A 27,874-nucleotide genomic window follows, 5' to 3' on the forward strand; every position below is an offset into this window, starting at 1 on the left:
ACATAAACGACGGAGTGGTTCATGTAGGAATAAGCAACGGCTTACAGTTATCATAAAACTCGGAGCTGTCGTCATTTACGTGTAGCTTTTTTTTTTTAAGGGATATCGCTGTTTAATTAATTTAAGTCCGTTCGTGTCAGAATATTTAAGTGTTTTTGGGAGAAACGAATCGTTCCGTGAAGACTTGAGTGAAGAACGCGAATATCCTGGAGTGTAGCATCCGCGGCTAACAGACAAAACGCATCTAACCTGATAGACATTAATATTTGTATTTCTGTCTTAGCTTATTTTACTGGTCCGACACTTTTGATCTTTTGATTACTTAATTTAACATTGACCATATCGCCCAAGGAAATTATTTTTTAGATATAATATACGCGAAGGCTCCGGAGGCCGCGGAGCTGCGCTGCTAGCTTCTATCTCACTCCGCTAAGGGGAAATTAAACCGTCATTTCATATCTTGGTATTTCTGTGAACCTCTAACTCTACCATCGAGAGCTGACCCCCTGCACGGACTCATATCGTTTAAAAAATTTATCGTTTTTTTCTTATTGTCTGAGGATTTTCCTCCTCCGTGTCCTCAGCTACCGACGGTTAGCTGCTTCCGGCGAGCTGGCGACGCCGCTCATCCCAGGATAAACTAAAGTAAGATAACCAACATTGCAGTTTATATGATGGGGAGCAAGATGTTGTATTTGTTGTGTCTGTTTCTTATCAATGAGGTGGGAGAGAATGCTTGAACATTTTGAATGCTTGAGCATAAACTGTGGCCTGGGTTGAATTGAGGACAGGACTGTGAGGAGAGAAATAATGTAAACATGACTAAAGCGTCTATCTGCTCACACCTCAGCAGCTGTTACAGTCTTGTCCAGGTTTGGAGATAGAATTTGCCTTACTGCTCATAGTGTTCAGCTGAAACTGACAAGTTGTCCCCTAAAAGCTAGTAATTTAAGTTCCTGCTGCTCTTAGTTTGTTGTATTTTAGAGTTAAAGTGTTTTGAGGGTTCCCTCTTTTGAGATTTGGGCACATTCAAAATGCAAAATATTTAATTTTATATATTCAGAGAGAGAGAGAGAAAGAGACAAAGTACAATTTACATGGGACACCATATAACAGTTAAACAGTCTAATCTCACTGTACTTTCAATTTTCAGGGTTCCTACATTCATGGAAAATCTATAACAATAACAAAAAAGTCATGGAAATTTATATAGTGAATAAATATTATAACAGATAGCTTTACTTTATATTTGCAGTCTATCCAGATTATTTTTTAAAAATATATACAACTGCAAATGTCATGGGGCAATCAGAATTGGTCAAAAGTTTTGGGAACCATGAATTTTGATTGAATTTATCTAAAGGAGAAAATAACTTTTAACTGAATTAAATTTTGTAACTAATGATATTTCATCTATTGAAGATATTTAATATTATTCTTTTATAATATTAGTATTGGTAACAGTTTACAAAAGGATTTCATTTGTTAACATTAGTTAACATGAATTAACATTTTACAATACTTCTACAGCATTTAGTAATGTTAGTTCATGTTAATCTCAACATTTACCAATAGGCCTATATTTTTAAGATCAAAAGTTCTATCTGTTAATAATATTAATCCACTGTGTGACTGTGAACTAACATGAAGATGAATATTTTTATTAACAAACATTAATAAAGGTTTATAAATGTTGCAAAAATATATTGTTAATTGTTAGTTCATGTTAGTTAATGCATTAACAAATGTGACCTTATTGTAATGCGTTACCTTAATAATATTTGTCTTTAATACATTTCAATACTGTTTATGATTTAGAGTTTATATTCTTGAATCACTCCTGATTTTACAGCTCTCTGCCTCCTGACCTCGAGGTGTGAGTCAGCCAGACTTCTTTTCCTGTGGCGGTTCAGGACAGGGCTTTCAGTTATCAGTCAATGATGTCAGAAGAAGGAAAGCAAAACGCTGCGCCTGCCTCTGCATCCACAATGGACACGAAGTCTGAGTCCACAGCCTCGCCACCTACCGGCCAGGCGGTTTCATCGGTGTCTCCCCCAGTGTCCACAGTAGCACAGCCAGCACCACCTGCAACTGAGGATGAAGAGGAGGAGAGCGAAGATGAATCTGAGATTCTGGAGGAAAGCCCCTGTGGACGCTGGCAGAAACGGAGAGAGGAGGTATATTCAAAGTCTTTCAATAGCTTTATGTGTAGAGTCTTTATTCACTGATAATGCTCGCATCTGCTAAATGACGATATTAAAACAAAACTATCATTTTTATTTGAGGGGATTTTATATACATTCTTTGCAGAATCTTGGAATCCTGATGAGTTTTTGCATTTAAATAAAAAATCCCCCCTACAGGTTAACCAGCGCAACGTCCCAGGTATTGACAATGCTTACCTTGCCATGGACACCGAGGAGGGTGTGGAGGTGGTGTGGAATGAGGTCATGTTTTCTGAGCGGAAGAACTTCAAACTACAAGAGGTAAAACTGCCTGCTTTATGAAGATTTGCAGTTGCCGGTTTTATGAAGTCTACTGTTTTCTGGCTGAATTTTCAATGAGGAAATTTTAGTAAAGTGAAAATAAAGACATTTATAATGTTACAAAAGATTCCCATTTTTTAAATAATGCTGTACTTTTGAACTTTCTATTCATCAAAGAATCCTGGGAAAAAAAGTCACGGTTTCCACAAAAATATTAAGCAGCAAATCTGTTTTTATTTAAACACTAATAAGAAGAAATAAAATTAAAAAATAATAAGAAATTTTACTTTAGCACCAAATCAGCGTATTAGAATGATTGTTGAAGGATCATGTGACACTGAAGACTGAAGTAATGGCTGCTGAAATAATGACATTTTAAAATATTTTTAAAAATATATATATATATTAGGGATGCACCGATGTATCGGCCGCCGATATTTACTCAATTTACAACCTTCGGCATATCGGCTGTAGCAGGAAAAAGGCCGATAAAACAAACCGATGGTTTATAAATTAACTGCGCGAAGGCACGGAGCTGTATAATGACTGTTGCTAATCCTAGAGATCACACACTATTCTTGACTAAATAACTTTTGTAACTTTCATAAGTGTAGCGGACCCCATCTGAATGTTGACCAAAATTTTACTGATGTTTTATTAAGTTTATTGCGTCTGTTTTCACTCCAAACAAATCACCACAAAAGCTTAACATTACAGAACACAGGAAGTGCGCATTAAACTCTCTCTCTCTCTCTCTCTCTCTCTCTCTCTCCAATGCATTATCATCCACATACAGCGAATTACTCAAAGCACTTATTACAACTAACAGTTTAAAAAATACATACAGATCTTATGCCTTAGGAGAGAGTGCAGATCTCATACATATTTAAACTTACAAAAATATTTAAATGTATACAAAAACAAATGAGAAGATTAATCACAATAAAGTCTGATGGAATAAAGAACGATTAATATGTATTTAATTTATACAGTGAAGAATATGCAGTGCTATTTTACATTTGATGACTTTATTTCTGTACCTGACAAAATATCAGATATCGGTATCGGCCAATAATTGTTTGTTAATATCGGTATCGGCCCCAAAAAATCATATCGGTGCATCCCTAAAATAAATATATATATATATATATATATAACAATTAGTGTTTTTACTGTATTTTTGATCAAATGTGCAGCCTTTGTGAGCATTAGAGACTTCTTTCAAAAACATTAAAAAAATCTTCAATTCATATCTTAGCCGATATGAATGAACTGATGGTTTGCTGTTAGTTACACAAACACTTTATTTCAAATATCTTGCTAAACTTATTTAAGTAAGCATAATATTCACTGTTTTTTATTGTCTCTACTTAGCCACAGATTCAGCTGTATCGCTTCCTGTGTTCATGCTTACTAACATGTTAATCTGTGAATTAGCAATACCAATGATTATTTAACTATTATGAGAGTGTTAGGACAGCTTGATTGCTTCACAGAATGAGTGTGCTTGCCTTCATTTCTGGGAGTAAGCTCCTTACACAAAGTGGTCTGACCTGTTTGCTGCCAAGCTTTTATTGAAACAGCATTCTCACTCAGAGCTTTCATGAAAACTATTTAAGAAAACCTTTTCTGTGGTTATGTAACTCTTACTTCTTGAATGTTCAAATATTAAAAAGGTCATTCTGCTCTTTTTAATATAGCATACTTCACTCTTTCATTGCCTGTGAGCACTTTTAATCAAACTCGATTCATTATTGCCTGGCATAGAGTCGTGGACAGCCATCTGTTTGGCCCATCCACATACTGCGATCCGCTCTGCTTGGCAGACGCTCATCGTGGAATTCAATAAGTAATTTTAGAGGTTGCGTTTTGACAGGCTTTGCCATCTACATTGCTGATTCCATTTCCCATAAGCACATGTGACTAGTGCATTGAGTCCAGCCATAAAAAGCACTGATCTTTTACATGATTTGTTATTGTATATTGAAATAATAAAGTAAGAGTTCTGTATTTTATTATAATAACCTATTCATCTAGATGTTGTGTTACATATAGGAAGGTTTCCTGGTAAATCTACTTTTCTTTTTATATTACTCAGGAAAAAGTGAAAGCAGTGTTTGATAACCTCATCCAGCTGGAACATCTGAATATAGTGAAGTTTCACAAGTACTGGGCTGATGTGAAGGAGAACAGAGCCAGGGTAAGAAATGTAATAGCAGTAAAAAAAAAAAAAAAAAAAAAGTGCAATTTTTGGATTTTTATTTTTTTTCAATCAGAAGATTTTTTTTTTTTTTGTTACCCCCTTCAGGTTATTTTCATCACAGAGTACATGTCTTCTGGGAGCCTGAAGCAGTTTCTAAAGAAGACAAAGAAGAATCATAAGACCATGAATGAAAAGGTGTGATTGCTGCTATTTTTCTATTGACAAAAGACCTGTTGAGACAATGTACCGCAGACTAAAATGTATCTTTTGTCTTAAATTTCTTGCTTGAATGTTAGTCATTGTTGACTACTAGTATGACCCGTAACAGATTTGTTTAAAACTTTTAGAGAGAGAGTACTAGTACAAATACTTACTTTTTGGTATGGTAATAATAAAATCAAATACAGAACAGTAGTTAATCACAGAGGTCATCATAAAAACAAAATGCATTGTTTATTTTATTTTAACACTTTTAAGTCATTTTTACGTAGCATTCATGTCTCTGTTTATTCTCCGTTTTTCCAGTAATAGGATTGGTGCATTCCTAAATATTAGTAATACTATTAGTCACGTTTTGGTTTAACTGAGTGTAGTATTAGTTGGGATTAATGAAATATCCTGACATAGTATGATCTCAGATGTGGGCTTGACTTCCCGGATACCATTAACTCTTTGTGGGACTCTTTTAGGCATGGAAACGCTGGTGCACTCAGATATTATCTGCCTTAAGGTTTGTGTACCTTTCTTTCTTTCTCTCTGTTAAAATACTGTTGTTTGCCAATAATGTAGAGAGATTTTTGGAAATGTTGGACAAAATTCCTCATTAGCACCTGAAATGCTGTCTGTGCCTGTCATAGCTGAGCATTTCCTCTTGTTTTGAGGTTCCATTATATGTCTTGTGGAGAGCTCCTATTACACTCACGTTTCTCACCACTCTTCCTTCAGCTATCTGCATTCATGTGAACCTCCCATTATCCACGGGAACCTGACCTGTGACACCATTTTCATACAGCACAATGGACTCATCAAAATCGGATCAGGTGGGCTAAAGAACATTGTTGAGTATGACTTTTTAAATGTTATACATTTTAGTGTTGTTGCTGAAATTTTTTCTTTTTTTTTTTTTCCTCTTTTGTAGTGGCCCCAGACACCATTAATAACCATGTGAAAACATGTCGGGAGGAACAGAAGAGTTTGCATTTCTTTGCTCCAGAGTATGGAGGTAAAACTAGGTTTTAAAATGCATTCAAACTCATTCTAGAGTCGTTTCAGTGCACTTGTTATGTAAAAATGACAGTACGATTTATCCTCTTCCCTCATCCAATTCAGCTGTTGCCAGTGTCACTACAGCCGTGGACATCTATTCCTTTGGAATGTGCGCCTTAGAGGTGAGTGCTGTTTGTTTTGAGCTGCAGATCATTCATCAGTGTATCAGCTCGACCAGACCAGAGATTTAGGTTTTTCCTCCCACTGTTGTAGATGGCTGTGCTGGAAATCCAGAGTAATGGAGAGTCCTCATATGTGTCACAAGAAGCCATTAATAGTGCCATTCAGTCTCTGGAGGACCCACTGCAGAGAGTGAGTACAGATTGAGTTGACAATGTCAGTAGTTCAATTCTTTGCATTACAGTGCCATTCAAAAAGAGTTGGTAGGATTTAAAAAAAAAAAAAAATTCTCATCAAGGCTGCATTAGTTTGATCAAATATAAAAACGGTAATATTGTGAAATATTATTTCAATGTGAAATAGCTGTTTTATATTTTAACTAGGGCTGACAAGCGATTAAAATTTTTAATCTAATTACATGATGTGGCAATTAATTGCACATCAAATCTGGCTAAGAAATTACCTCCAAAAGATAAAGTCAGTAAGATTTAAAGTCATTATTGTGTAAAACATCAAATAGACATTACAAAAAGTAGCTTCAGAAACAAATATTTTAATTGATTCAACATAAAATTTATTTACACAAACTTTTGGACCATGAGGTTGAGTTTGGGTGAACTATACCTTTTTAATGTTTTATTTATTTATTTTGAAATATGGAAATATGAAATTATTTTTTAATTAAAATTATTCTCTAAATATAAAACTAAAACTGCCAGTAGGTGGCGGTAAATGTCTTAACGATTAAGTCATTGAGTCATTCGTTGATTCGTTCAGAAGTGAAGTAAAAGGTTCTCTTTATGAATGGTCCATTGAATCATTTGTTCAAAATGCGGATTCAAATGTGAAATGCCGCTGTGTTGCATGGAGACGTACAGTTCTGCTTTGTCTTTATATTTTCTTTAGGAATACTGAGCAAAAACAGACAATATTGTGTCTAAAATGACAATATTAACTTTTTATTTATTGAACAGTTGTATAAAATCAATATCGCATTTGCACTTGTGCAGTTCAGGTCAAAAATAGCACTCGTGTGATATTGCCCTATAGATTTAGCTTCCCTATATCATATGACGACAGCCCTAATTTTAATATAAGTTGCAATTAATTCATGTTATGACAAAGCTGAATTTTCAGCCGTTATTACTCCACTCTTCAGTGTCACGTGATCTTTCAGAAATCATTCTAATATAATGATTTGGCACTCAAGAAATATTTATCAGTGTTGAAAACAGTTGAGCTGCTTAATAACTTTGTGGAAATCATGGTCAAATCATGGCATGAATAGAAAGTTCAAAAGAACTTTTCTCTCTGTAAGAATTAATGGGTAGCTGTGGTAACTGTTATTTTTTCCCCCTTGGGTGAGCGGAGCCTTCTCTTACCAACTGTGTCTATAGAATCTAATCCCCTTTTTTATGCAATACTAATGATGTAATCTTATACTAATCATTGTAAAGTCTCATGTTTCTCTTTGTGTTTGTTTTAGGAGTTTATTCAGAAGTGTCTGGAGGTGGACCCCAGTAAGAGGCCCACAGCCAGAGAGCTGCTTTTCCATCAAGCTCTGTTTGAAGTGCCTCTTTTGAAACTACTGGCTGCACACTGTATCGTCAGTCACCAGCGTGAGTCATGAGCTGATCTCATTACCATTCAGACATTTCATGTCACCTTCATGAATGGGATTCAGTGATGTTAAATATATTGAAACCATTTGCTTTTGGCTACTAGACATGATCGCAGAAAATGCTTTAGAGGAAATTACCAAGAACATGGACCCCAACCAGGTCATTATGGAAAGAAAAGAGGTCCAGCTAAAGTGAGTCTCCTCCTTTGATTCGTTGGTTTTATTTTGAAATAGCTTTTTTGGAACCTAAACGGTTTCTGTAATCCTGTCTCTTTTCCTATCAGACTCTCACAGTTTCCTGCCTTGGAGCTTGACAAGTTCCTTGAGGATGTGAGGTGAGAAAAATAGAATTTCCCAATTTGTCTTGGAATAAAAAAATTAGATGGAGCCAGATTCAAATGTCAAGAAAGAAGTCAAAAAACAAGCACAAACTTAATATCAACGTTTGCTGCTCTTGTGATGTAGGAATGGGATCTATCCATTGACTGCCTTCGGCTTGCCCTGCCCACAGCAGCCTCAGCAAGAGACTGTCAAGTCTCCCATCGTGCCACCCTCTGTCAAAACGCCTACGCCTGAGCCTGCAGAGCTGGAGACCAGGAAGGTGAGAAATGGACTGATTTAAGGAGATGGTGACTGAGTATCAATGATTAAGAATAAGTCATTTTTTTTTTACCTTCCCCCTGTCTCTGTGTGGTGTATTACTACTTTCCACTCAAACAAGTTTAGATGGGTGGTTACAGTCAAAACCAACAGGATTAGCAGTATTTTAGCATCATATGTTTGTGTTAAAGATAGTCTCTCTCTTTAAGGTTGTACAGATGCAGTGCAACATCGAGCCTGTGGAGGAAGGAGCGAAACATCATGTAAGCCCTTTTTCCGTGTTCATTGCTGGAACGATGCAAGTCAGATGTTTATTCTGTATCCATAACTCCTCACTGCTCTTTTTATAGCTGACCTTACTGCTAAAACTGGAAGATAAGCTGAACCGACATCTGAGTTGTGATTTGGCGCCAAGTGAGTACTTTATCAGGCCTCAAACACACTCTGCACAAGTATCTAAATGCTTCCAGCTACACTGCTTGATTTAACATGCCATTATGTTCTGAAATGTGTCAGAATGCAGTTTAGAATGCAGCACAAGTATGGGTTGCATTCTCAGCTGCAGGAGACACTATAATGGGCATCAGCACAGCCGGTTTTGTCTTTCAAGTCAGCTTGCTCAGAATCAAGAAGCTTGCTGAGTTAGTTGAATTGTGACCCTGGACCACAAAACCAGTCATAAGTCGCACGGGTATATTTGTAGCAATAGCCAACAGTACATTGTATGGGTCAAAATTATCAATTTTTCTTTTATGCCAAAAAGTATTAGGGTATTAAGTAAAGATCATATTCCATGAAGATATTTTGTAAATTTCTTTCCGTAATTAAATAAAATTTAATTATTTTAAAATATTTTTGTGAGTGGATATGTATTGCTAAGGACTTCATTTGGACAACTTTAAAGGTAAATTTTTCAATAATTTTTTTTTTTTTTTTTTTTTTTTTTTTGCACCCTCGGATTCCAGATTTTCAAATCGTTGTATGTATCTTGGCTAAATATTGTCCTATCCTAACAAACCATACATCAATGGAAAGCTTCTTTATTCAGCTTTCGGGTGATTTATAAATCTCAATTTCAAAAAATTGAGCTTTATGTTACTGGTTTTGTGGTCCAGAGTCACAATGGTCAACATGTTTATAAAGCTACCTGAATTCACATCCAGTTTAATCAAACAGAGATGTTTGGTACCACCACAAAAAAGGAAAGAATCTGATAAGAATAGGCTGTGTAGTTGCATTCAAAATCAAATTTGTGTATTTGCATATATAGATGTGTATTTGCACATATGCTGTCCTTATTTGGGCATTATGACACAAAAACATAAGAGTTCTGCAGATATGCTGAAGTGGATCAGATTGAATCATAATAGTGACAAAGAAGAAAAAAAGTATAGAAAAGTAAACTGTTAAAATACAGCACTTTTCTGTTGACTTATTGCTGAAACTTAAGAATGGTGTTCTCTGTGTGTGTTAGATGAGAATGTACAGGAGTTGGCTGTGGAACTGGTTCAGCTTGGCTTCATTAGTGAGGTAAGAAGTTTCCCACAAGATGTAATGTTCACTACCATCCAAAAGTTTGGGCTCAGTAACTTGCATTATGAAGTAACATGATCAAAAGTGATTATTTTGTAACAAAAGATTTCTATTTCAGATAAATGCTTAAAAATAAAAAGTATCAAGGTTTCCACAAAAATATTAAGCAGCTCTACTGTTTTCAACATTGATCATAAGAAATGTTTTTGAGCACCAAATAAGCATATTAGAATGATTTCTGAAGGATCATGTGACACTGAAGACTATAGGAGTAATGAAGCTGAAAATCCAGATTTTCCATCATAGGAATATTTTAAATATATTCAAACAGAAAAGTTATTTTGAATTGTAATAAAATTTCACAATATTACTTTTTTTATTCAGTATTTTGATCAAATAAATGCAGCCTTGGTGTGCCGAAGGGACTTCTTTCAAAAACATAAAAAAAAAAAAAAAAAATCTTAGACCCCAAACTTTTGAACGGTAGTGTATTTTTATGTGATGAAGTGTGTATTTCATTTAGATTAGTTCCTGTTTTGGTCATTTTTTTAGGCAGAATGTTAACTGTGTAATTTTTCACACTACTGATGTAATTCTTTATTTCTTTGCCCAAGATGGTGACATTGCACTATTTGTATGGGCATTTGTCGAAGTTATGGCCAAAATCATGTCTCTTAGACTATGAAAATGAATATAGTTGAGCCAAACTCATCAGTCACAGAACAGATTCAGAGACAATGAAGTGTGAGAAATGATGTTAATCCAAAAACTTTCAAGTGATGTTTTCGGTTTCAGTGTTGGTATGGTTACTGTGTTTATTCAGTATTGTGAGATCACTCAATGTTCTGGCCAATTTTAAAACATTTGTCACCAGGTTCAAATTACAAAAGGTTTTTTTTTTTTTTTTTTTCTTTTCTTTTCAAAGCGTTAGTGCCAACATTCATAATAAAATGTTTCCAATCAATAATTCAGTTGCTTGAGGAAATTTTTGGATCAGCCTTGGCTGATTCCTGGAAGGGTGATATAGGAGAAAAGACAAACGCTGTGAGCTAATCAGAAAAACAGCACACAAAGTGGAGTCCATGGATTAGCTGAACCCAAAAAACAGACATGAAAAGTTTCTCTGTTAATGCACAAACCAGAGGCAGACCTCTCACAGAGAATACCACAATAGGGCTTGGCATTATAGCGCTAGTGAATATTAGCATACGGCAGCTTTACCATCTCTACTACCATGGCTTTTTGTTAGTTTGCTGCTGTTCACAGCCAGTTTTCTTCATGAATTTTCCCTCTGCAGTCTCAGGGGCCGTTTACACTACACCATTTTCGACTAAAAATGGAAAACTTTTTATGCGTTTTGGCTGTTCATTTACATGTCAACCGCGTTTTGGGGGCCTGAAAACGTGAACAGGTTTCAAAGTGCAAGTTTTTGAAAACTATACTATCATTTCCATGTAAACTACAAAAACGTGAATTTTTGAAAACTGTGACATCATGCGTAATGCGTCTATAGGCGTGTAGTTTTTGACATTGCCAACTACTGGCCTGGCAGCATAATACAGCATTTTTAGTCGTTTTCACAGATCCGTGTGAATGAGGATCGTTTTGACAATGTTGTCGCCTGTACGTGAAAAAAAAAAAAAAATGCAAAGAAAAAACTTTTCTGTTTTTAGTACATCGCTGTCGTGTAAATGTACCCTCAATGAGCAGTCATTGCTTTTGACTATATAGAAGGAATTTTCTCAGTTCTTCTCATCGGTATTGTCATCTGCCTGATTTGGCACTTTTGCGAGGGATGCTGGTGTACCATCTGTGTAATTCCAGCATTCTTCTTATTTAATCTCTCTCTGCCTTTATCATAATACCTGACACTGAACAGTAGTTAATTCAGCTTTGTAAATACACTTTTTTTTTTTTTTTTTGTTCTTTTTGTTTACATGATTTAATCTATACAAGGGAAATGTGTACCTGAGATTTCAGTTGTGCCTACACCTTTACTAATTTGAAACTTTATTAATCACTTTTTTTTTTTTATATAAGTTCCCTTAACCCTTTAAGACCTGAAGGCATTTTTAGAGTTGTTTAGAGTTGTTTTTTTCTGACTAACAAGACTCCAAAACTATAGCAAGGAGAACCAAAAGTAGGTATCATTTGATTTAGAAAATATAAATTACATTACATTTGAACATTCTCATGCTGAGAAACTGCTGATGCAATACAAAAAATATATAATTTTTATTATAATTTGACATATTTTATTTGACATGCAATAGTTCAGGAAGGAAATAAGGCAGGATTTTTTTTTTAAGGTGATGCTCTCCTACATGTGAGCTGCATCTGGATCAAATTTTGTGGTGATAGCATAAAGTAATCAAAAGCATTTGGAACTAGTGTTAATTTTGTCAGCTATTTTTTTTTAAATTTAGTCTTAGTCCTGTGTCAAATGTAACTTTTAGTTATCATATTTAGTCAACCTTTTCCTGTGTTTTTTTTTTTTTTCTTCAACTAAATGTTTTAGTCTTGACTAAAAAGTTTGTCAACTAAATGTCTGATCGTTTTAGTCAACGGAAACTTGCACGTTTTCGTCATACTTTATAATGATTAAAATGATAAAAAAAAAATATTAATTTGCTCAATTATAATTGCGGTGATTGTCATTTTGGAAATTTATTTTTATATTTCATCAGAAGTTGCTCTTTCACCAATAAGCACAAATCAACAGAATATCGATTCATATGCATGGTTTATTTTACCTCCTCTAGTGTATAGATTTATTAAAGCCTATCAATTCTAAACTCCAAAGACTTTAGATATACACTCGCCCTGTCTAGATTATGAAAACTGGTAAAACAAACAGAAATTCCTAATAGTAATTCCAATAATTCCAAGTTGCATTAATGCTTCTCTATTAAAACAACGACAAAAAAAAAAAAAAGTACATATTGCCACACAGAGGTTGCTTAAGTACAATCAGCAACCACAATCGCAAACAATACAGTCGAGATCCATGACACAACACAGACTGACTGAATGGCACTTTTTCATTTAAGCAGAATACCTGTGTTTTCAGACCATGGTGTCTCCGCAGAGAGTGCGCGCGAATGGTTGCCAGATTGCAAAAAGCTGGGCACGTATCCATTTAACAGAAATGATCTGATTGGGGGATTTGAGCTGTTGATATCTGGCAACCGCAAACATGAACGCTCACCTAATAAAGTCTTGTACAGCAGTCTGAAAATTTTTGGCTCATCTTTTTTCAACAAAAATACAGTTAAGTTTTTTTGTAAAGTTTTCATTCTTTTAACTACATTTTAGTCTCGTCTTATTTTGTCAACAATATTGCATGTTCATACAGTCACAGTTATCGTTTAATGGCCTTATCTCGTCATTGTTTTGTCTTAGACAGGGTAAAAAAACTTTGACGAACATTTTTTGTCATAGATTTTGTTAACGAAATTAACACTTTTGTGTTTTTGTTTAGCCCTTGAGGCCCACTAATGGGCATTTTTAAAATTGTGCCTCCATGACGATTGTTGATTTTGGACTCAAAAAAATCATTATTTACTGCAGATTCTCATGATTTAAATTTTCTATTTATCCGCAAATAACTCTGCACTACTTAGGAGTTAATCGAATTGGTGATATCAAATGACATATATTTTGTGTTGATCAAGGCAGTAATTTTGAAAAATATAATTATTTTTTTCATTGCTAGGTGGCGCCCGCAGGCGGTACACTCCGGTTTATAGGGACTTCTCAGCACTCTTTTAAGAGTTGATCAAAATGTTAAGATGCATTAAAATGATATCTATTTTGTTATTCCACATTGGAAAACAACGGTTCCGGGAACATTGCATCCCAGAAAGACGAGAGACATGTTTTTTAGTATTTTAAAGTATTTTACATCACTCTGTGAGTAATATCTCGTGATGGACACAATGGATTGTTGATTTTTGGCTCTTTTTAATTGCGAGAATCTGCTGTAAATAATGTGCCATTTTCTACTATCTGTGCATTTTCCGTTAAGTTAAGAGCAAAAACGCCACGTGAAATCTACATAGTTATTTTCACTTAGTGCCTGTGTGCTGTTTTTGTTGTAAAGGCATATTACGCAATTTGTGCAGACTCATTAGGGTGGAAACAACGCAACAGGAGCATGCTGGAGGCTTGATCTAAATGTGTAACGTCTCGGATTTTGTATGCAAAAAGGAATTATTGTGCTACCTATTTAGTTTCAGTTTCTATTGGCTCTTAAACAGAGACACGCAAACATGCTCGCATAGGTTTTAAAGGGTTAAAGATGGAAAACAACAACAAAAATTAATATTTTTTTAAATTGTAATTTTTTTTTTTTTTTTTATATTAAGTTTATCTTATTGTGTTTTACCATTTTTATTTTTTTTAATTTGATTTTTCGTTTTCTGCTCCACTTTTGTTTAAAATTTTGGTGTCTCTCTCTCAAGGGGGATCAGCCACGTCTCACTACTGTGCTGGAGGAGGCCTTCTCTAGATTCTACAGCCGTAACGGCTCTCTGAATCCTGTGACCGTGTCCTCATAGCGGAGGGTCGAAACTGCCAGCTCCTCTCCACCATCCTTTATCTTCATGCACGGGACGGGACGGGACTCTAGCGCTTCATCACTCAGAGGATTGTGTTCGAGCTTTGTGGGGAGGGATCAGAACGCCTCGAACCGAGCCTCAAAAAGAAAACGACCCCTGCGCTCTGTTCTTCACACCACTTTAGGTGTTGGCTGATGGTTCCCGTGTACATTTATTCTGTCAGTGTAGCAGTCTGCTTCTCTGTTTTAAAAGAAGAAAAAAATGACTCTGTTATTATTTAAATCAGTATTACGAGCTGTATTTTGGAACATTTTTGCTTTCGGTATGTGTGGGATTGGTTACTTCTGGTTTGCACTTTAGCAAATCCTTTTTGTTGTCTTTTTAGGCACATCACATGCATCTTTCATGGTCTTTTATTCACCCTTTCAAACATTCATTTATTCTTTTTTTATTGCAAGGGGAATGCGTTGTGTTATTTTGAAATTACCAAATAACACTGTCTTTGTTGTACCTTTTAAGGCACACATTAATTGTGGTTAACTTTGGTCTGCAATGCAAGATCTATGACGACTGTGAAAGGAAAGGGGTTCTCGAAGCATCGAAAAAGCAAACAGATTATTTATCTCTATGCGTATGGTCTATTTTCAAGCGTTTCACTTTCATCATTGTGGCGGCTGTTTTTCTCCCCCTTTATTACCTGTGAATGTATGCTGTAAGTTTTCATTTTATTGTTTCTAAGAGAAGGGCACTTGATTTGATTTTGACTTGTCTTTTTCCCCTGTATGTGACACAGTTATGAGTTTCATTATAAAGAAATTATCTACAGTGCACCAGACGTGTTAAAATGTGCCTTTTAACAGAGACACAATCAATCCATGTTCAGAAGACCCATAGACTGACAAACATATTGTATTATTCCTTTTTTCATTGTGCAGATCCTGTATTGTTGTTTCTTTCTGAACCGGTCTGCATGCTAATATACTGTAACATTTTTTTTTTTTGGCATATTTGCAGTATATTAAAACTCCTGGGGTTTCTGGTGGTGCGTTTGTTTGGCAGCATCATTTCAATCCAAACAAGCAGTTTGCACTGATTCATTTTATGTTGATGGCAATAAATTTCATATTCACCTCTATGGTACATCAACATCTGTCTGTTACAAGCAGCAAATTTGAAATTATGCATGAAATGTGGTTTAACAAACATTTTCTTTTACTGACACATTGAGAAGTTTGTTTCTTTTCAGTTATAAAAATGGTACAAGTTCAGATATGAGATAGTGGAGTGGCAACGATGCCTGAAAAGCACACCAAATCAATGTTTGTTTTTTTTTTTTTGTTAATCCAGACCAGCTATGTAGTTGTTTTGAAAGAAACAACAGGCTTTGTCTCACGCAGAACATTCAGAAACTCATAACTGCTTTTACTCTGTTAACCTCTCTTTTCAAAGTTGCACCATTTCTTGATATAAAGATGAGAGACGGGGTACTTCCATTCTTTGTCTTTTGTATTTTGTGTCATTTGGAATTATTAGGATTTTATTTCATCTCCTGAATACGATATTAAAAGGATAGTTCACCCAAAATTCATCATGACATTCAAAACTTGTATGACTGACTTTCTTCTGCAGAATACAAACAATATATATTTTGAAGAAAGTTTTAACCGTTTTTGTCCATACAGTAGAAGTCAATGGGGTCCAAAAACACTGAAACCCATTAATTTTCATTATGTGTTCCACAGAAGGAATAAATTCACATGGGTTTAGAACAACCTTGAGAGTGAATGACAGAATTTTCATTTTTAAGTGGCTTCTGTCAGAAAATCGTATGGAAAAGAATACAAAATTATCATTGAAAATGACTTTATTACTGCTCCCAGAATTATTGGAAGAAAACAGCCCTTGCACAAATGCACAATTAGACATCAAAATCTTTTTCTTTTTTCTTTTTTTGTCCAAAACAATCATTTTACATAAATTGGCATGCAGACCAACAAGTAGAATTACAAAATTAAACCATTATTTCATTTTGGTTTAGGGAAAAAAAAAGAAGAAAAAAAAAAAAAAGTATGTCAAGCCAGAAAAATAAACTTCTCATAAAAAACATCCCATTGATACATAAAAAAGGCAACGATTTCAAAAACATTAAAACCTACAAACATTTTTTTTTGGGTGTTGGTCAATTCTGTATAATGTGTGTAATGTAAAAAGAATACAAAACAGTACAAAGCACTCAAATATTCACATACTGACTTACATTTGATATTGGCTTGTTATATAAATTGAATTCACATAAATAATGAGGCACAGAATGACCAAGTGAGGCATTGGCCTGTTATTGTCATGGCTGAAGAAGAGCCTCTTCGTTTTACACCCAACACAGGATATCCTGTCCTCATGATGAACTGTGCTCCTCATCAAGTTCACACTTTTTTTTTTCATACTGATATCTTGCCGTCTATGCAGCTTGCAGCGGTTTGCTCAGCATTCGATGGTCATCCGCTGGTCAACAATGTATTTACAGTCAACTTTGATTTCATCTGGAATTAATCTTGGCTCAAAGCAAGGTCAACTATAACCAGCATCAGTGTCTCTGCTGAAATCAGTAAATACAGCCGTAGACTCACCAGAGGCTGTTGGCATTGTCAAAAGGCAAAGTTTTCAGGCAAACCTTTAAGCAGAGATGCGGCCGTGTTTGGAATGTCGAGTCAAAACAGTCCTTCAAAAGCCATCCGATTTGTCCTCGCAGGTCTTATTTCTTAAGACACTGGTACATGAGTGCTCTGGGATTCAGCATGTAGCGCTCAGAGTTGAAGAACTTTAGATACTGAGGCATAGAGGACCTCGGGGTCATGTACGACATACCTGGAGCCACGGCCATCGCTTCAGCAAGCTTCTGCTTCATTTCTTTAACCTCGTGGTCTTGTTTCAAAATTTTAACTGTAAAGAAAGACAGTAAAACAGATATTAATATTGTGACCAACAAGCCAATAATCATTTTATATTAATTTAGTGATTTATATTATATTATTATACTAACATTCTATACAGTTTTGTCTTTAACAGACAAATTTGTTAACATTAACTACATTACTTAACATGAACTAACAATTAAAGTCCCCCTGTGGTGAAAATCAAGTTTTTAATGTTTATATGTCTATGTGGTGTTTTTAATATGCTTTAAGACAAACCATGTGCAAATTTATATGTCAACACCATTGCTGAGTATTTTCTCTTTAAAACTGCAGTGAAAAAAGACCCGCGGTTTGAAATCGCTGGTGTCTGTGACATCACAAACTACCTTGTAACCAATCACGTCAACGTGCCGACGGGCTTTAGCATATTATTAACAGCGAACTAGCAGGAGATTCTCAAGAGAAGCCAGGTTATCCCGGTATATTTTTCTGCTGATATGGAAAATCGTGTAGATTTAGCAATATGGCAGGTGTATGCTGTATATTATACGATGTTATGATGAAATATATGCCTTTCTCCACCGACGTTCTGAGTTGTTTAAAGCGTTTGTAAGGATACTGATTGTTAGAACCGAACATGTGATTCACAGGAACATGGTTTGTGTAACATTAGCAACACATTATTAGCTGTTTGATAACGTTGTCAAGCAAAAGGTTAATCATAGTAACGATGAAATAAAATAAGTTTACATTTTTTATATATTTATTTTTTTTATTTCAGTTAACGTTTATTTCAAGTAATGAAGTTTTTTTTTATGGTTTTAGGTTTAGTTAACTATAATAACCCTTATACTTGTAAAATATATTGAATAATGTGTCAAATAATGTTCTTAGTCTTTCCTTCCTGTGACAGAAGATACTGTAGTTTACTATGAATTAAATAGAAATTAAATTAAGTTAAATACAGTTTATTGTGTAAACAAAATAACAATAATGACCAGGGTAAAAAATAATAATAAACCATCCCGAATCTTGTTCTGAAATGTCTGCGGTCTGTACTGTAGTTGCAGGCTGCTCATTTAAGTTCAGGTGAGGGAAACAAAATATGTGTTCTTACAACCGTCTAAAACATATTACCGTATAAACATTGTATAGTAATCATTGTCATAATTCATCAACATTAGCTCATAAGCAATCGCTTGGCATAAATGTGCGCTATTTATTAATTGCGTGTTTTCTGAAGTGCTGCTGCGTGAGCCTGTAGAGCGCGCAACAGCGCCACGTTTTCCCGCGGTTAGATCAGCACGTTACACTTCAAATGTGCGCATCTTCCACACAGGACAGTAGTCCTGACTGGATATCGTCCCAAATCGTCCCTCTATCATTTTCGTCTCGTTTTTATTTGTTGACGAAAATTAGAGTAGATTTTAGTCATAGTTTTAGTCATTCAAAACGCATTTTTATTTAGTCGTCTCGTTTTCGTCCTTGAAAAAATGTCGTTAACGAAAATTATGACGAAAATTATTCGTCAACGAAATTAACACTGCAACGTTGTAAAGAGTGATAACATTGTGCAGCGTTTACCTCAGTAAGTTGACCGAGTGGATCTCTGAGCTGGTGTGAGAGAGTGGAAGTGGGGCTAATTTGCATATTCATTGATCCACGAATATTAAATGAGGCAAGGGTGTAGAGTTACATTCAAGCTATTTTAAAGCATGAAGACATTTTTTATTTTTCCACAGGAATAAACGTTTAAAAGAATGATAAAATTATTGACTACAGGGGGACTTTAACAATGTTTCTATAACAATATGTCTATATAATATCTCTATATCATAGTTTCTAATTTTTCTTAAATCAGATTTATTAATGCACTTTGAACCATCATGAACAAACAATAAACTGTGTTTTTAATCATTTTTAATCATTTTAATCAATCATTTTAAATTTTACAAGTAAATTTAGGCATAACATTATTGTGCAGAATAAAAAATGTATTTTCTTCCAAAACGTGTTTTTGTCCTACCATGATTTACCATGGTAAGCCTATTAAGTGTTTATATTTTAGACTTGTTGGGATGGTTTTCCCGCATATGACCGTATAAAAATACATACGTCAATGTGTGTGTCTTATCATATCCAGCTACTTTGACGCATGTATGGTGTGGGAGTGGCATAAGTTTGTTTTCACAAGGAGTGAGAAAGGTTGACGCTAGGATCACGCTAAATCTCGAACCTCTGCAGAATCACCCGTTTTAAACAAACGCCGAACAGAAAAGAGAACGCAGCAGAGCTCGTAATAAAACAAGAATCAACATTGGCTTGACTTTTTAGAGATGGCGTGAACTGAGGGATTTGAAATGTTATAAAAGATATGTAAACAGTAAGGTATTTTATTGAACAGATAAATTGCCATATGTAGCTCAAGCATTATCTATTGTAAAGGGTCATGATCATCTGCAGTCACGCAGAGCCGAAGCACAACCATTGTTTTTTTTTCATTATAATTTTTGTTTTTTTAACTGCTAGATGGCCGGAAGTTACATAGTGTGCCTTTAATAATCCAAATCTAAAATCTGCCAATATAGTATCGATATATCATGCATTCTTAAAAAAAATAGTTGCAGTGTGGGTCTTGGATGGATGACTGGCTTAATTTGAAATGAGATGAACCTTGCGCTATCTCCAGCTGTCTGCGTGCATCTCCCAGCGCAGAGAAGAGGTCTAGTTTGAGACGGGTTTCTGCACTCAGGTTGTACTCTAGATGCTGAGCCTTGTCTTGTAAGGAGGACAGAGCTGAGAGCAAAGCGTCTGCTTCCTGCTCGCTGCATCTGTTCCTCTGGAGGGTCTGGGGAGGAGCAGGAGAACATTGCATGGATGAGACGAGAACAGAACAGTATGAAATAATGGTGATATGAAAGATTTGAGCAATTTTGAATAATTCAGGTGAACATTTGAATCTCATTTCTCTAGTTTTCAAATAATTGGGCTATCAACCTTCCAGTAAAAAAGGCTGAAGTGTGTAATTGTTTTCTGTTATTGAAATAGTACTTTCAGACTGTGTACTGAATTTGATGAAGAACTTGAAGTACATTCTTTAAGTATGGACCCAGATGGAACAACATTCCAATCAACCAATCAGATTTAAGGGACAAGTTTACAGTTTATGTCAATTTTAGGCTTACATCCAGGGTTAGATGCTTCTACATCAGTGTTATTCACATATTTTATACTAGGGATAACTTATGGGTAGGGTTAGGTTTAAGGGTTAGGACTGAATGTTTAGACAGGAATGTTGTTTCAGTATCAACAAAATTGATCCAGGAACATGTCTTACTTGGCAAAATCACATTGACCGCAGACATTCTACTAACATACTACATACTATGCCCTGTAGAATGCCATTTTAATGTCGAATCTGACAGAGCTTCAGCTCCAGGCTGCACACTTAAGAATCTCTGTGAATGCAGCATTTATTTTAATTGGGCATATTTCTCCTACTGGACAAAAATACTAGACATTTGTGCATTCACAAATTGATTCACAACTCATTTGATGCTCCGCTTTTGCATTCTATATAGTATGCAGGGAAATATGCAGAAGCAGGGAATAATTAATAATGATTTGTCATTCCTTTGGTTGCCACTAGAGGAAAATTAATTACACACTTCACTTTTACATGTTTGTCTTCAGCTAAGAGGCCATTATAGGAGTATATAGTGTTGTGGATCATACATTTTGCATTTTGTGTACATATACAAATTTTGTATACACACATTTAATTTGATAAATATCTGTTAGTCTTGCAGACTTGCATTACTCTTTCAATTCCAATACAAAAAAGTTTAGAAATGCTTTCCATTTAAAGAGAGAAACATTAAAAAGATTGAACAATCTAAAAAATGCTGGGTTAAAAACAAACCAAATTGGGTTGAAACTGTACAAACCCAGCAATTGGGTTGTTTTAACCCAGCGGTTGGGGTAAATGTTTGCCCAACCTGCTGGGTAGTTTTATATAACTCAACTATTGTTTAAAAATGACTGTATTGCTTTCTGAAAATGAACCCAAAGTATGTTATATGAATGAATATTTATTAATAAGTTTAATGAATAATTATTAAACAATATATATATTTTTAAATTGCTTATTAATAAATGTTCACCTTGATTATTATTGTTGCCTCTAGTAATTATGTGCCTGATTTTTAAATTCCAACCTATTTTGGGTTCATTTTAAGCCAGCCATATAGTCATTTTTAAACAATAGCTGGGTTAAATAAAACTGCCTAGCATGTCGGGCCAACATTTAACCCAACCGCTGGGTTAAAACAACCCAATTGCTTAACCCAGCATTTTTTAGAGTGAGTTCATAATACAAAAATTCTCAGGTTGCACGATAGTTTCTGAAAGATGTGGTTTCTGTCTTGGCATGGTTTATATAACAGATGGCACTAACAGCATTTAAACTGGGCAAAGAACAAGAAATAATGACCAAAAAAAAACTGATGAAAAATCCAGCACAATCCAGCATAAATGACATGGTGGTCCAGGCTGGTTCCTGCCTGTTAGAGCTGGTTTAGTGCTGGTCTCGCAGGGGACCAACAAACAAGTAACCAGCATCCCATGCTGTTCCCAGCATCCAAAACATACCTTATGCTGGTGATAAGCAATGCTGGATTTCTCAGCAGAGAATAACACAGAATCAGCATTCTGCACAGAAACTTTCACCCACACCAATCAAAAAAAGAGCCACGGACTGAACACCACAGACAGCAAGCTACTGGATCCACATGTGTCATAACATGAAGAACACAAAAATATGAGCCACATACATCCAGCACATCACATCTATTCAATGCAGTATGTAACTGAACAGATCTACGAACCGCGTCCTTTACCTCCACTTCATTCTCTAGAGCTATCATTCGATTTTCTTTCTCCTGATATTCCAGCTGTAGTTGTTTGTACTCTGAGTCTAGATCTTTAGCTTTTTTCCTCAACATTTGAGTTTCACAGTGTTCTTGCCTATAGTGGATGGAAAAAATACAACAATTTACAGGTTTATTTTGCCATTGTTATTTTGAATTGAGATTTCTACTGCCAATTAATACCATAATTGAAAAGCAGGCCATTTAGACCTAGTCTCAAAGACAGATTAAGCATCATTCAACATCACATATACATTAATATATGCATATTCTTGCTTTATAAATACAATTACCTATGTGATGCGCTCCGGAGTAAAATCGTTGCTTCATCAAATTTTTGGGCTCTGACTTCTGTGATTTGTTTTTCTACTGCAACTCGAGCCTCTGTTTCCATTCTGATTTTCTTTTCCAGCAAGGAACAGTTTTGTTTGTCCTTCTGTCTGGATTTTGTGAGACACTGAATCCTGCACAGCAGCACACCAAAGAATTTAAAGGGACAGCGTTAGATTTATTCATGTTACACATACTCTTACAATAAGAAAAGCATGAGCTTTCATATTTATCTTTGTAGCACATCATTCATTTTTAATGTATACACTACTGCTCAAGAGATTTTTAAAATATATTTTTAAAGAAGTCTTTTATGCTCAGAAAGGCTGCTTTTATTTGATCAAAAATACAGTAAAACAGTAATATTGTAAAATATTTTTACAATTTAAAATAATAGTATTTTTTGAAATATATTTTTTAAAATCTAATTTATTTTTGTGATGGCAAAGCTGAATTTTCAGCATCATTACTCCAGTCTTCAGAGTCACATGATCCTTCAGAAATCATTCTAATATGCTGATTTCTTCCATAAGCTTAATTGGAAAAAACACACAAATATATTCTGTTCATAAGTGGATTTTTTTTTCATTCATCTCTTTGGTAACCAAGAATAATTACTTTTGAAAAAAGAAAAAAAAACTTTAATGGGACAAAACTTGGTGATTGTGATGGTCCCACAACTGTGAGACAGTATTAAATTGATTATTTTCACAAAATAAATATTGAAATGGTTTATAATTTAGTCTTTGTTTATATTATCATAGTTTTTAAAAGTATAACAAATATTTTTATGATGAATTTTCATAGTTTGTTTAAAATTCTATATCTAAATCTATACATAAAAGCCATGGTTAAAAAAAAAAAAAAAAAAACTATTCAAATTTTAATGTTATCATATAACATAAATAAATGCAATCAGTTAGTAACCCCCATATGCTTGATGTATAAACACAAATCAAGCAGTCAAACTTCAATCAGTGTGACCGAACATCAACCAGAGCACTAATGCCAAGACCAACAGGAAGAGATCAGAGGACTCACTTGTTCTGCAGCAGTTCATTTGCATGTCTGAGCAGAGAGACTTCAGGGCGCAGACTGTGTTCACTGTTGGTGAGATTACAAATGTGACTGCGCAGCTCCTGCTCACTCTGTCTGCTCGCCTGCAGCTCTCCCTTCAGCTTCCTCATTTCTTGCTCCAGCCTGTGGAACAGATGGACATCACACTGTACATGTACTCAAAATTCATTAACCATCTTCCACCGTCCATTACTCTTCTGCAAACCTATGAATTTTGAGCCGAATCAGTACATGTAAAAATTAAATAACATAAACATACTTCAACATCTGGTCAGCATGTGGGTTTGGAGGACTTGGTGAGATGTTCGACGAGCACCTTTCGGCAGAGTCCCCTATCGAGTTGATGGCTTTGGGGGCTTTCTGCCTCTTCTCCCCTTTGCTATTAGGGATATTCACTGAACCTCGATGCACTTTAGGCAGGGAGCTCTTGGAGGGTCTTTGAGCTTTGCTGCTCTGGTCCTCCTGAGGTAGGTTTTCAGTTATCTCTAGCATGGATGTAGAGTCCACATGAAGTTCACCTCCACGATTCTTGGGTCCTGGAGTTTGTGGATTTGTGTCTCTTTCGGCTCTTGCAGGAAGTCTGTGGATTTGAAGGCAGTCTTCCATGTTTTGTTTGTCCTCTGAGGTGACGGCATCGGATGGACACTGGTATTGCGTCGGCCTGGATTTGGCCACCTTATATTTGGGATCTGTATAAAGACATTTGTCACAATTTTAATTAAATTAGACTTGATTACTAAATTGAATTGCAAATTATATCATCATTCAAATGATTTTTTTAGCAATATTAAAGAGGACCTATTATGTTTTTTTACATGTTGTGTACGTAATGTTGCTTTTTAAGCATGAAAAATGTCTGCAAAGGTCTTATAAAAGCAGAAAGACCACTCCAAAGGGAGTTAAGGCCCGTCCACTCCAAGAACGATAACTATAACAATAACTTTATTAGTGTCCACATCAGTGGACGATATCATTTATTCTAAGGCCCTGTTTACACTAGTGCTTTTTCGTTTTGAAACGCCATTTTAGAATGAAAACGATTCTCGTCTACACTGCCATTTTCACAGCGTTTCAGAAACGATCTCCATCTACATTACAGTTTAACTGCACAATGGCTGCTAAAAATGACAACAAAGCCAGCAAAGATTCAGTTCAGTCTCCATGTTATTGTTTACACGGTTGTCAAGGATACAAGGGGCTAATGTGGGCAGCCACGGCATCGTTTTCAAGAGTCTCCGTTTTGGTCCATGTACACTGAAACGCAACCCCAGCGTTTTCAAACTAAAACAGGATCTGCAGTGTTTTCGAAAGTCTTCGTTTTCGAGGGGCGAAAATGCCGGAGTGTGTGCTGCAGTTTTGTTGTTTTCCGCTTTAAATAGCAGGATGGATTCTGATTGGCTGATTGTATCATTCATCAGTTGGAAAAAATCATTCTGAAAGTGATTCTCTGTGTCGTTATCTTTATAGTTGTGGTGTGGACTCTGCTATTTTATATTTAGAAAGATTTTAGAACTATATCTTCGTTATCATACTTGGTTATCGTACTTGGGCCTGGTTGAGTTGCATTAGTAATGTGTTGAAACTGTCGGTTATGGTAAGGGGCATGACATTTCCGAAACACAATCAAAGTGGTTGACCAATCCCAACGCACTGGTCCAGCTGACCAATCATAGCACATTGTGATGTAAAATATGCAAAAAATTTTTTTTTGAACATTCAAGCATGAAAACCTATTCTAGTAGAGCTCAAAAACAAAATCTAAACTTTGTAAAAGGGCATAATATGGCCTATTTAAATAACTGAACATTTTAGAAAGACTAAACATAGTTTTGGAAATATGTCACTTATTATATTGTACCATTAAAGAAATTACACCTACCTTCCATCCACAATTTTGGGTACAGGTGCATATAAGGAGGTAGGGATTGTTGCAGGAGATCCATGTGGAGGTCATTCTCACTCTGAACAGATTTCTGAGCGCGCAGCTTAAACATGCTGGAGAAGTAGCAGGTTGCATCAAATCCCATGTACACTAGTGGATAACCAATGCTGGAAGAAATCATTATTGTCCAGTATGAAACCCAGCTGGTAAAGTTATTGTTCATTTAAAACCCCAAATTACATTTCACTCTAAAATTGACAATCAGGACCTACCAGTGTGCAGCAAATAGATGGGACAGATTTGCATGAGGGCTTTTCAGGTCCCTCAACCGTAGAGAGGCCTCCATGTACACTAAGAGTATCCATAATGTCACAGTTGACATACAGATTCCCTTCTCTGCAAGTAAGTATGGGAGTGAGTAAGTAAATAAATAAATATGTTTATAAACAGTCCATAATACTTCCAGGTGCATATAGTGACTTTATCTGCGAGTGTTAATGAAATGGCAATTAGAAGAGTTCAGGGCTTACCTGTATGCCACATATAGTTGAGTAAGACATATGTGCTGGCTGCAAAAAACAACCAGTGTAAGGGTACAAAAATTAAACAAAATAAGTCCAGGGTAAATGCTGCACACACAAAAACCACACAGATGGCCTGCAAAAGAAAAGCAGAGGTTAGTTGTTTCGTTTTGTTTTATGTAATTTGAAATGCACATAAATGCAGCAGAACATATTAAAATATCATATATTAGAAAGAAAAATGGAACAAGAAAATTCATTTTTAATCATAGACGAGTTTTGTTATTATTCTAAAAGTAAACAATACAATTGCATGCTGCATTACCAGTCCATGACAGTGGAATGTGGTGTAGACGGTCCCTAGAAAGAGCCAACAAGGCCACAGGTACTCCAGTCTGAACTCCAGAACAAAGTCAGCTAACAGCACCAGCATCCAAACAATCATGAACTTCAGAACAGAATAAGCGCTGAAAACAGGACATAGCATTAGAATTTTAGAGTCTTTGTTTCCACAAAGCATCATCAACTCTGATTTTCTGAATAATACATTTTATGTCTCGTCTGCAGAATGTTATTTGAGTAATATATCTATAAATAACAGACAATTTATTTAATTTGAATTATTTTGAATTAATAAAAAACGAAATAATATAAATTTTTGACGTTTTACTAAAATCAAAACAAAATGTCAAAACAGAAGTCCGTGTACAACTACGAAAGAAACGCGCGTTGTCTGTGTTTATATATATTTTTTGTTACTACGTACTGACTAAAAGACAAACAAACCTATTCTGTATTTCAAAAGAAACGTGAACCAGAATATACGTAAGATTTAAAGGCCCTGAAAGTAAGTTCTTGAAGACGTTACAATCCATGTTTTGGTCGCACAGTCTATTGTGCTTCATTCCTTTGTTCAGGCTTTCTGCCCTCCACATCCCTTTGTGTTTGGTAACCATAGCAACATTTCATCTTCTGCATCAGCACCTAAACGTCGAATCTACAGTGTTGCCATGGCTATTTAAAGAACAAGAAACCGTTTCAGGAGAAATCTGCGCACGTTCATTTCACTATGAAGCGTAGCTATAAACACAGGAGGCTATTGTCCAGATGACTACACTATATAAAGAAGAGACGGGGTCAGTTCAGACTACACTGTTGTGTGTTAACCTCACTAGGAACAATAGTCTGAAATCAGCGAACCTGATCAAAATAAAAATGTACCCAACAACTTAAGAACACGGCTCTATTAAATATTATATTAATATATAAAAATATGGATAATTTACGGCACACTATACAGCTCAGAAACAAAATAATCTCTGAGATACAATGTATTACATAAACGACATTCCTGCGCGCATATTGTCTAGTCAGAGGCCCTTGTCAGTTTGTCTGTGTTTTCAGACTGTCTGTTTTTCAGACATCGTGTATTGTCATGAAGAATTAACAAGACTTGTTAGATGACACTGCATCAAACAACATCAATAATAGCTAGGCTTATTAATATCAGAGTATGAAATAAATAAAATACCATAACATATGCAATGCTAAGTTTAAGTGGCGGATATTTTTTTGGTATTTAAATATTTTGTTAACGTGGCCCACCGCACTGTTTTCACACGAAATATTATAGATTCGGCCCTGAGTGCATCCATTAAATCACAGCGAGCATTAGCTCTGAATTAAACCCCGATTTCTTCTCATAGCAGGAGATGCTGTTTGTTTATTGTTTGCGTCAATCCGTTCAGCGCGCTATGAATAGCCAAGCGCGAGCCATTCAGGTGAAAACGAATAAGAGCAATAACAAAACAACAAAGCAGCGCGCGCGGTGTC

General features: G+C 35.4%; 2 protein-coding genes across 4 annotated transcripts in view; one reads left to right on the plus strand and one right to left on the minus strand.

Moving 5' to 3' along the window:
* nrbp1 (nuclear receptor binding protein 1) lies at nucleotides 1-15,881 on the plus strand. The gene is made up of 18 exons (XM_051875433.1): nucleotides 1-645; nucleotides 1,853-2,177; nucleotides 2,364-2,486; nucleotides 4,585-4,686; nucleotides 4,795-4,884; nucleotides 5,379-5,419; nucleotides 5,635-5,729; nucleotides 5,828-5,911; nucleotides 6,019-6,077; nucleotides 6,169-6,267; nucleotides 7,562-7,694; nucleotides 7,801-7,888; nucleotides 7,981-8,031; nucleotides 8,162-8,297; nucleotides 8,506-8,559; nucleotides 8,647-8,710; nucleotides 9,771-9,826; nucleotides 14,293-15,881. Exons 2-18 carry the CDS (start codon nucleotides 1,938-1,940, stop codon nucleotides 14,386-14,388), a joined length of 1,611 nt encoding a protein of 536 aa, XP_051731393.1. The 5' UTR covers nucleotides 1-645; nucleotides 1,853-1,937; the 3' UTR covers nucleotides 14,389-15,881.
* The window catches only part of si:dkey-12h9.6 (macoilin), a 13,440-nt gene continuing 1,274 nt past the window's right edge, over nucleotides 15,709-27,874 (minus strand). Inside the window, exons 1-11 of one of the 3 annotated variants that reach the window (XM_051875426.1) lie at nucleotides 26,828-27,354; nucleotides 26,367-26,508; nucleotides 26,051-26,177; nucleotides 25,793-25,916; nucleotides 25,518-25,687; nucleotides 23,898-24,327; nucleotides 23,603-23,761; nucleotides 22,525-22,695; nucleotides 22,190-22,328; nucleotides 19,977-20,151; nucleotides 15,709-17,328 (exon numbers count right to left, since the gene is read on the minus strand). In XM_051875426.1, the coding sequence (XP_051731386.1) occupies nucleotides 17,141-17,328; nucleotides 19,977-20,151; nucleotides 22,190-22,328; nucleotides 22,525-22,695; nucleotides 23,603-23,761; nucleotides 23,898-24,327; nucleotides 25,518-25,687; nucleotides 25,793-25,916; nucleotides 26,051-26,177; nucleotides 26,367-26,508; nucleotides 26,828-26,997 (1,995 nt within the window). In that variant the 5' untranslated portion in view covers nucleotides 26,998-27,354 and the 3' untranslated portion in view covers nucleotides 15,709-17,140. Of the gene's footprint in view, nucleotides 17,329-19,976; nucleotides 20,152-22,189; nucleotides 22,329-22,524; nucleotides 22,696-23,602; nucleotides 23,762-23,897; nucleotides 24,328-25,517; nucleotides 25,688-25,792; nucleotides 25,917-26,050; nucleotides 26,178-26,366; nucleotides 26,509-26,827; nucleotides 27,355-27,874 lie in introns of those variants that run through there. The other 2 variants (XM_051875427.1, XM_051875428.1) reach the window with 2 other exon arrangements.

Source organism: Ctenopharyngodon idella, chromosome 20 (assembly GCF_019924925.1).
Source record: "Ctenopharyngodon idella isolate HZGC_01 chromosome 20, HZGC01, whole genome shotgun sequence".
Taxonomy (NCBI): Eukaryota; Metazoa; Chordata; class Actinopteri; order Cypriniformes; family Xenocyprididae; genus Ctenopharyngodon; species Ctenopharyngodon idella.

What these genes read in the sequence shown, in the direction of transcription:
- nrbp1 (XM_051875433.1), top strand. Translation starts at nt 1,938, where the DNA reads ATGATGTCAGAAGAAGGAAAGCAAAACGCTGCGCCTGCCTCTGCATCC. An exon ending in TGAAGGAGAACAGAGCCAGG is followed by an intron (nt 4,687 to 4,794) that starts GTAAGAAATGTA and finishes TACCCCCTTCAG; the next exon opens with GTTATTTTCATCACAGAGTA. An exon ending in GAGTTGTGATTTGGCGCCAA is followed by an intron (nt 8,711 to 9,770) that starts GTGAGTACTTTA and finishes TGTGTGTGTTAG; the next exon opens with ATGAGAATGTACAGGAGTTG.